Source organism: Monodelphis domestica, chromosome 1 (genome assembly GCF_027887165.1).
Source record: "Monodelphis domestica isolate mMonDom1 chromosome 1, mMonDom1.pri, whole genome shotgun sequence".
Lineage (NCBI taxonomy): Eukaryota > Metazoa > Chordata > Mammalia > Didelphimorphia > Didelphidae > Monodelphis > Monodelphis domestica.
The window spans coordinates 334,774,470-334,784,791 of record NC_077227.1 but is presented as its reverse complement, the minus strand read 5'-3'; the positions used below and the strand labels follow the sequence as shown (position 1 = coordinate 334,784,791).

At 32.9% G+C, this 10,322-nt stretch overlaps 1 protein-coding gene across 1 annotated transcript in view; it reads right to left on the bottom strand.

The window, feature by feature from the left end:
• Positions 1–1,404: 1,404 nt before the first annotated feature.
• Positions 1,405–10,322, bottom strand: part of GSC (goosecoid homeobox) — a 94,893-nt gene continuing 85,975 nt past the window's right edge. The window contains exon 4 of the mRNA XM_056811321.1: positions 1,405–2,365. Within this exon, the coding sequence (XP_056667299.1) occupies positions 2,358–2,365 (8 nt within the window). The 3' untranslated portion in view covers positions 1,405–2,357. The remainder of the gene's footprint in view (positions 2,366–10,322) is intronic.

The window sequence follows — 10,322 nt, the reverse complement described above, 5'->3', positions numbered from 1 at the left end:
AGATAACATAATTATTAAAAACTAGATAATCAATAAATTAACAAATATGAATATAAAAACATCTTGAAAATTAATTAAGACATAAAATAAGAAAAAAATTATGGAAATGGTAAAACTAAATCTAATTCTTTGGAAATACTGACAAAATGAATAAATCTTTAATCAAATAAAAAAGGAAAAGAAGAAAAGTCAAATTATCAAAATTTGAGTGAATAAGGTTACTTCAATAGAATGTAAAATAACTATTAGAAACTTCTATGGAATTATGTTAGCAAAATGAGAATGTAAAGGAAATTTTAGCTTAATTTAAATGAAATTAACATTTAACAAAATTATAAAATATTCCAATAAAAAATGAACTTGAACATTCCAACCCCAGAAAGTGAAAAATAATCAGCTATAAAGAAACTACCTACTGTGGGGAGGACAGACCTGTTGCAGATAGATAAGTATAAATATGAAATATTTACAGAGCAATAATTTTTATCCTAAACAAATTACTCTCAGAGGTTGAGAAGATACTCAACAGCATTTATTAACATGGACTTAATAGAAAAACAAGAAGAAAAAAAGCAGAGAATAAGAATTATAAATAATTATCACTAATGAATTTTGATACAAAAATATTAACTAAGATCTGAAGTAAAAATATAACAACATACCAAAAAAAATGTTAATTCTGACTGAAGCAGATTCATATCAGGGAGACAAGGGTGGTTCAACATTAGAAAAACAACTGGAATAATTTATAATTTGTAATAACAAGGACTAGAAACTATATCATTACCTCAAGCATTCATACCTCAAACCAGGGTTCATTTATTCTACCAAGGAACAAAAATCTGAGGCATAGAAAGGTCATTTTAAAATATCATAAAAAGCCTATATTGAAAATCCAAAGTTCTCACTAGTTGCAATGTAGAAACACTTAGCTGTCCCAGTAAGGACAGAAGTAGAGAAAAAATGCTCTCTTTCCCTAATCCTATTTAAGATAGTTCTAAAGGAGTTAGCAATAGAAATAAAACAAGAGAAATACATTGCAGATATTAAAAGAAAGTGACAAAAAATTATCTTCATCTGCTGATAACTTAATGGTATATTTATAGTGGTACATGGCAAGCTAGGTGGCTCAGTGGATAGATAGCACTCAGGACCTGGAATCAAGAAGACTCAAGTTCAAATCAAACCTCCAACACTTACTAGCTGTATTACATTAGGCAAGTCACTTACCACTGCCTGCCTCAGTTTCCTCATTTGTAAAATGGGGATAATAATAGTACTTACCTGTTGCGAGGATCAAATGAGATAATATTTGGTAAGAGATATATAAATGCTGGACAGTATTAATTATAACAAATTAAAACAGTTAAATTTATTGACAAAGCTTACAAATTTTTACATCTTTACAAAACTTTAATATACAATATGTCTCCCTTCTGATCCCATCACCTTTTTTTAAAAGATATGATTTGACATTGTGTTCACAATATTTGGGCAATATTCTATATGCATTAGAAAAAGTACACTTTTATCACATTAAGCATACCTTTCATTTACAGTCTAATCTTGATAATAGTCTATAGGCTTCTATTGAGTTCTGAACAAGTGAGTTATCAGCCCACTGAAGCATATTTATCTCCAATCCTTGAGAAATTTCTTAACTATATACTATGTATAAAAAGCTCATATTAAAATATTCCACTTTCATTTTATAATTTCTATAATTCCAGAACAATTCTGTTTTTCATTATATCAATATATTTTTGAGTTCATAATTTTGCTCAACAGAGATGACTTCAAGGTCCCCTGAAAGTGAAATAAAAGTCTCCAAAATGTTTTTAAGAAGGTGAAGGGGTGTACATTTTACAGTTTGGTAAAGATGCCCAGATTTTAGAGATTCACTTGGCTTCTTCGAACAATTTTGATATAAGGTTGAATGAAAAAGTGAGTTCGATCCAGAAAAATTGCTTTTTCTCAACTTTTAATACTTCATTCTTTGTATTGCATTGTTAATAACAATTGCTTTTTCTTAATTACAGCGTTTAGTAGCTATTACCCTACTCTATACAGGAACCAAAAGCAACCTTTCCTTCTGCCATATCCTTCTGTGGGATCCGAGTTTATATTTTGAGGATGAATTATGAGTTTTGCAACAACAATTTGTCAGTTTTGTGTGTTTTTTGTCTTAAATGCTACTCTCATCTCTTTGTGTGAATGATCTTGTTTCATAGCCAACTTGAATGATCCTTGAAATGCTTGAGTTCTCATACCATCAGCTGTTTCAGTATCTTTAATGTTGTTTAATAGGCTTCATAGCTTTCTTTAGAAGTTACAATTTTTGCATGTTTCCTTCCTCTTTAAAGACCTGTGAAATTAAAAACACAAGAAAAGATGTCATGAAATCCAACATTTACCTGAGAGATAAATAACTAAAATGTGGGGAAACAGATTAATCTGATTTCATCTGGAGAAGGGCAGTCTTCCAAGTCAATCTAATTTCAGCAGGATACACTTATAACCACTAATGAAACAATGTCAGAATTATTGCTTTTAATTCACATCTCTGTTGAAAATCTGAAACAATAGCTCCAGTAAAGTATCAAGCTACAGAATAAAATCACATTTCTATCTGTTAATAATAAAAATCAAGGTAAACAAACATAAATTCCACTAAAATAATTCCAAAATACATAAAATATTTGGGAGTCAATTTACCATGAAAAATCTAAAACATATAAATACAAGTGAAGAGAAATAACTAGAGAAATGTTTATTGTCCATGGTCAGGCCACATCAATGTAATTTAAATGACGGAGTGAAAAACAAAATTATTCTGAAAGTATATAAATTCCAAAATGGAAGTGGAATATTATAACACAAACTTGTTACATGTCATTAATAGTGAAGAAATTTCTCAAGGATTGGAGATAAACATGCTTCAATGCATTAATAATGCTCTTGTTTTGAACTAAAAAGTCTCTAGGCTATTATCAAGATTAGACAGACTAGAAATCAAATTTATACATACCATGATAAAAGCGTGATTTTCTCATGAATTCTAGAGAATATAGGTACAAATATTGTGAACACACTGTCAAATAATATTTTTTAAAAAGGTGATTTCATCAAAAGGAAGACATATGTATATCAAAGTTTTGTTAAAAGGATAAGGGGGATAGATACTCAGTACCAAGGGTAGAGGGGCTTCAAAAGATAAACACAAGGGTGGATGGGCAGAGTAGGGCAAAGGCCTCCAGAAGTCTCAAGTCTCAAGCAAAGCCCTGTAATTAGTGTTAATTAACTCTAGACTTAATTCTTCTCCTTTCACTTGGCTGGAAGCAGAAGCAGAAAGAGAGCTTACACAGCTATCCAGTAAAGTTAACATAGGTGGGGGTTTGGGGAATATGGGTTTCTTTCAGAATTCTTTGGTAAAGTCCAATTTTTATAATGTGAATTTACAGAAAACAAGAACTGTCTATACATAAGTTCTTTCCTTAACTATGGGAATGTACAGATTATGAGATAAAATGTATTCTAGATCCCATCTCAAGTCCATAAGAGTAGACCCACATCTTTATAATGCAAATAATAAATATGCAAAGTCAGCCCTTGGCTGAACCAGACTTCTTCCTTTTCTTTTCTTTGTTTTTTTTTTAAACTCACTCAGACAATTATAACAATCAAATATACCAAAGTATTTATTTAGGAATAGGATTAACAGATAATGTTCTGCCTCTCAACCAGTTAAAATGCTGGAAATTCAAAATCAAGATGGAGAAATGGGAAGCTCCACAAGAAACAGAAATATGTATCAGAGATAGGATATTTTCTCCATGGTAAAACTGGGCCTGAAATTTTGTTGCTGTCATTTTCTGTGAATAATTCTCTCATGTTGAGTTTTATGGAGGTGTTTTGGGATCAAACACAGGAGTTTCTGGGAAGGGCAGAGATCATAGGAAAAAGAAGAGTATTCTTGTCATTTTTATGGATTGGAATGAGAGCCCTTCATCTTTGAGTTTTGCCTTTTAAAAAAAAATCAGTTTAAACAAGGTCCATCATACAGTAAATGAACTGTTAGCCTGAGGATCTTTTTTCTTTTTTAACATAGAGACTTAGGCACAAACCAAATTTTGCTATTTCCAAGGGGATATGAGTGGGAACAAAATAAGCCAAATTCTAATATTTTCGAGGGAAAACCCAAGACAGAGGTATGAATATGATTAAGGAAAGGACTGTAAAACAAAATGAATTTTTGTTGCAAGACTCCTCCCAGAGATGAACCAAGATTGGAGGTCTAAGTGCTGAAGAGAGCAGTGGGCATTGTATTATAAAGGGGAGGGACTTTGACTTTGATATCTGGGAATGATGGCAGTGTGGGACAAGAAAGATTCCCTAGCTAAAGTCTTAATGCTGAACTTTCCTGTGAAAAAATCTATCTCCCCCTAGACCATAGCAAAGGGAAGGATGTTAAGTTCCATGAACATGGTGATAGAAAAAGGCCAATCTAGAGGTATGATAGTATCCACTGAACTGAACTAAATTAGTGCCTTTTTTAAATGGATCTAGCTCAGGGTTCCCCTGAAGGAGAGTGGGGTCTGCCTTTACTACTTTCTGCTTTTAACAATGCCAGTGGATTCGGGTTTGGGGGAGAGAGAGAGGAGAGAAAGCCTTTTGGCATCAAACTGAGTGGCCAACTTTAGAACTGCTATTTCTTTAAGTGGTATTTTTGGGGTTTCTTGTTATGCATTTGAAATTGTATTAAAACCAGATAGCTATCAAACCTGTGCCAGTTCTACTTACTTGTATGTATGCAGGGAAATTGGGAAGGAAGGGAGGAAACCCAAAAGGGAGGAAATATAAATGTTTGAGGGTTTGTAGGTCCAATTTAGATTCTGCCAGTGCAAACTGAATGAGGTTTTGGAGTCCTATATTTAATAGAAATGAGAAGAGAGGAGAGAGAGAGAGAGAGAGAGAGAGAGAGAGAGAGAGAGAGAGAGAGAGAGAGAGAGAGAGAGAGAGAGAGAGAGAGAGAGAGGGAGGGAGAGAGACAGAGACAGAGACAGAGACAGAGACAGAGACAGAGACAGAGACAGAGAGAGAGAGAGATTGGTTAGAACTATCCTCAGGACTAGAAACTTCCGATAAACATAAGCTGGTAAAACCATGCATGTGAGTGTATAGAAGAAAGCAATTATTTCCCCCTTTTTCTTGAAAGACAGCAGAGCAGTCCTTGTGAACTAGAAAAGAAAGCCACAGCCATACAAAGGAAGGGGAAATAAGCTGTGCTAGGGGGGAAAAAAATACACCTTATATACCACCCCAAGGATATGTGCAGAGATTGGCCCTTCAAGCTAAGAAATTAATAGCTCTGTCTGTCTTATTCAAGTGTTAACTAGTGATTATATTATGTGAACCAAGTTCTGAAATTTGGAGGTCACAAACAAAATTAATCAATATTGAATTAATTACCTTGGGTAAGTAAGTCACTTCCTGCCTCTAAATTTCAGTTTCTTTGTCAGTAATATGAGGGGCTTGGACTAGATGTTCTCTAATGTTCCTTCCAGCATTGGCATACTAGGATTTTAAAGTCTTTCCAGTGCTAAATGAATGAGAAGACGTTTATCTTATGTGCCAAACACTGTGCTAAGTACTGAGTACAAACACAGATTATATTAACATTCTGTCCTTTAATGTCACTTTGAAATTCTAACATTCTATGGTTTTTTGAGCCTACAATTAATTGCTTAATGAAATGAAACAATGCTTATGACAAAACAAGATGTTGAGTCTATAAAGTATTTGCAAATATTTTAGATAACATTTTCACCTCAGCCTCAGTTTGGTCCATGTTTTATGTCTTAGATTTGAGCATTTTCTTTCCATTTTCTTTGGGAAGGGACTTGCAATTATTGGATTAACTGTAGAGGGCCTTGGAATATTATAGCCCCACATAAATAGCAGCAGGAAGAGGATACAAGAACAAAGTCCCCTATTCACTCAGTAACCAAATGTGCTTTTGAGCTATGCACATGAAGGCACTTAAAACATTAATCCAGATGATCCCATTTTGTAAGCAACTCTCAGGAAGCTAATTAGGAAATGGGGAGGCTTATAACTCTTACAACATTTGGCTAGCTCTAAAATCCCAGAAAGAGTTAACATGATGTCCATGGTGACATGTTTTCTCAGTTGGAAGGGAACACAGAGAATATCTCATCCAACCTGTACCTAGGCAGGAATACAAGCTGCGAAATTTAGGAATGGTTATGTAGTCATTTCTTAAAGACTATTAATGAGGGGAACTTTTCCCCCTCTCATGTCAGCCTAACAACATTGTGTGGTAGAAGGGACATTCAATTCACATGGCCCAGGTTCAAATTTTGGCTCTGATACTTGCTACCAATTTCATCATAGGTAAGACATTCTGGGCCTCAGTTTTGTCATCTGTAAAATGATATTTTGGATTAGATGATCCCATAGACCCCTTCACTCAGTATTAAATCAATGTGTTGTTATTGATAGCATTAAAATGTTAGGAGGGTGTTCCTTATTGAGCTAAAATTAATTGTAACTTAACCACTGCTCTTGGGTTTTCCCTCTGGGGCTAAACAAAGTAAATTTTATCTTTCTTCTACAGTATAACCATTGAATTCTTGAATAAAGTAATTTTATACCTGCCCCTCCCAAATATTCACTTTTCAGGCTAAACAGTCTTGTTTCCTTAAAATGGTCCTCCTGTGATATGGTGGCTAACCCAGCGAGCATCCTTTGGATATGCTCCTAATTATCAATATCCTTCTGAAAACATAGAAGCAAGAAATGATCACAATATTCTAGATGTGTTCAAAGCAAATAGAATTAGTAGAATTAACACCTCCTCATTCCAGGCATTACAACTTTTTAAATGTAACCTAAAATCAAGTTTGTTTATTAAGTTATATTTTTTCATGATAAAATTAGCTAATTCCACAGTCTTGTTCCAATGGTTCACTTTGGTGTCATGATGTCCCAAGTTTTCAAAGATTATTCTAGTATAATACAGATGGCCAAATTTGACAATGCAAAGAAGACTATAAATGTGGTCCCAGCAACAGCTTCTTTTCCAGCATTATCTCAGATATGGAGAAATGATATACATAAAACTGGCCACTTGGTGATGACATTTCTGGATGAGGCCATACTAGAAATGAAATGAAACAAAATGAAATAAAAACAAAAACAAAAGTGATCCTTAGTTCCAGGAGGATCCTTTCCAGTTTTATAATGATAGGAAAAGGAAGTATTTATCACTTTAAATGAATTCAAAGACAAAAGGGAGTTACAGAAAAATGGAAAGCTAATTTATAATCCTGGAACTGATAATGTTGATTTTGTAATATATATAAAGGCAAAATGAAAAATAACTTCATGGGATAATTCACCATTCATCATCCACTCATAATGAGTGTTTGCAAAAAGGGCTACCTTTTGTAAGTTATTAATTAGGAGACAACATCCAAAGAATATGATTAGCTATCTATATTAAATTAACATCTACTTTGATATTCAATGATTTCAATGCACATGTGAGAATACATGAGGAGGGTGAAAAATAGGTTGGAAAATATTATTCAGAAAAAAAGGAATTGGGAGAGACCAAAAGCTTATAGAAGGAAAAGAAGCTTGCATATACCTAATACTTTCTTTGAGAAAAGGCTCTGGACATGATAAGCATGGAATAACATAAATCAATTCCATTTGAAGAGCCAGAGAACCACTCATTGCTGACATAACATTCTTGAATCATCAATATGTGTACAATGAGAGCACAGACTTCATTAAATAAAGAACAAAATTAAGACAAGGCTAGAAGAATGGAAAAAGAAATAGCAAACCATTCTAGTCTCTTTGCTAAGAAAATCCCAAATGGGGTGACAAAGAGTTGGACGTGACTGAAACAACTTAACAAGAGCAACAAAAAAGAATATAAATGAAGAAAAAAATGTAGTGTATGCAATTAAAAGAATTCAGTGATGACTTAGCTAAACAAGTTGCTGAAATAAAACAATGAGAAAAGCATGGATGATAAACATCTAAGCAAATAATAACAATTTGATATGGAATCGATGTAAATCCATTGCCATAATGAAAAGATCAGGAGTTGAAAAGAAATCATTTTAGTAAGCAAACACTTGATCTCTTGCCAAGAAGAGACAATTTAGAATCTAAATTTGTTTGTAAAATCTTATGGGGAAAGATGTTTGAAGATTGTGAACCATGTTGCTTCATCAAACATCAAGAAGCAAGCATAGTAATAAATAAATGGTCAAAATATAAGTAAAGATTTCCCAAAAGAAATGCAAATTATTTATAGCTCTATTAAATATTACTCCAAATACTTAAAATAATAGAACTGAATAACAAAACAACTCTGAGGTTTTATCTCACATCTAGCAAATTAACAATATGACAAGATTGAATTAGTCATTTAGGAATGTATATAGAAAGGCAGGTACACAAATACATGGTTGGTGGAGCCACTAATGTGCCCATTATTCTGGAAAATAATTTGCAATTATGTGAGAAAAAAAGTGACTAAAATGTCCATGTCATTTGACTTAAAGATCCCACTGTTTAATAAAGAGAGCAAAAAAGAAGAAATCTTCAAAATATCCATAACAGCATATTTTGTAGTGATAAAAAGTTGAAAACAAGATAGGTCTCTACTACTTAAGTACTCCAAGTAAGATAACTAAGGAAATTCTGGCACATGAAATGCAATAAAATATGTAATGTGCCATAAAAGAAATAACATGTATTAATGATTCAAGAAAGCATAGGAAGAATTCTATTAATTGATGCAGAATTAAATAGACCTGGAAAAACAATATATACTGACTACCACAATGTAAATGGAAAAAACAACAACAAAAAGAAACAATGCTCTGTAATTAAAACGACCAAAGGACCTCAGAGAAGAATTAAGAAATGTGTCTATCAGTATGTATGAAGCTATATGTATACTTTCCCATCATAATAAGATTTTTTCTGAAAATAATCAATACATCCGGGTATCAAAAGGGACCAGGAAGACTTTTATAAGGAATATAGCAAGGGAAGTAATGTGGAGTAGACAAAGACTTGACCTTGAAGCCAGGTAGACCTGTGCTCAAGGCTTTCCTCTAATATATACTGACTGGGCAAGAACCTAACTTCTCAATGTTTAAGGCAATTCTCTAAATCTATTTTTTGTTGTAGAGAAAGTTCTGATCTGAGTTGGTAGGAATCTCTTCAGTCATTCTTTACACTAGTTAATCCATAGAACCAAACCATTTCTCTCTTCCACAGCAGAATACAGCCTTACCTCAGGCTGAAAGAAATGGATTGAAATACTTAAAGTATACAAGGTCCTATAGTGCTCGTTCTTTGTTGAATGCAAAATAAGCTTTGAAATTGGTAGACAAAACAAAATATGACCTTAAAGTCCTCCAACAAAGAATTTCCCACATGTGTAAAAAATATACAAGATTCCTTTAACTACATAACAACAGATATATGGTGTTTGATAGCCCATTGATCAATAAAATCTAAAAAAAGGAGAAATATCTCACCAAGGTGTTCACTTTGGTCATGGAGGAGACACAATATTTGTTGTTTAATTTTTTTTTTATCTTATCGAATTCTTTGTGATTTCTTTTGAGGTTTTCCAAACAAAGATATTAGAGTGGTTTGCCATGTCTTTTCCAGCTAATTTTACAAATGAGTAAACCGAGGCAAATAGGGTTGTGACTTGCCCAGGTTCACATAGGTAATACATGTATGAAGCCATATTTGAACTCAAGAAGATGAGTCTTTCTGACTCCAGGCCCTACACTCTATACACTGAGCCACCTAGACCACAATCCAGTATTCACTCTGACTTAAAGAGGGTTTCCATATAGAAGATGAAGTCCTCCAGATGCTCCTGTTTGTGGATAATGTACTAATTTTGCTTCAAGGCCAACATCCTAAATGAGTTCTATATATTATATTATATTATATTATATTATATTATATTATATTATATTATATTATATTATATTATATTATATTATATTATATTATATTATATTATATTATATTATATTATATTATATTATATTATATTATATTATATATGTGTGTGTGTGTGCTTTTTTTGCACAAAATAAAGCCAAGTGGATAAAGAATGTCTATTGTCGAGAAGATTATAATTATACTGAGAGTTCATAAAGCATGACCATCTCTAAATATATGTTAGATAAATACTATTAATGGATGGTGAGGTGAGCCTAGAGTTGCACAAGAGGAAGAGAGAGAGTTTC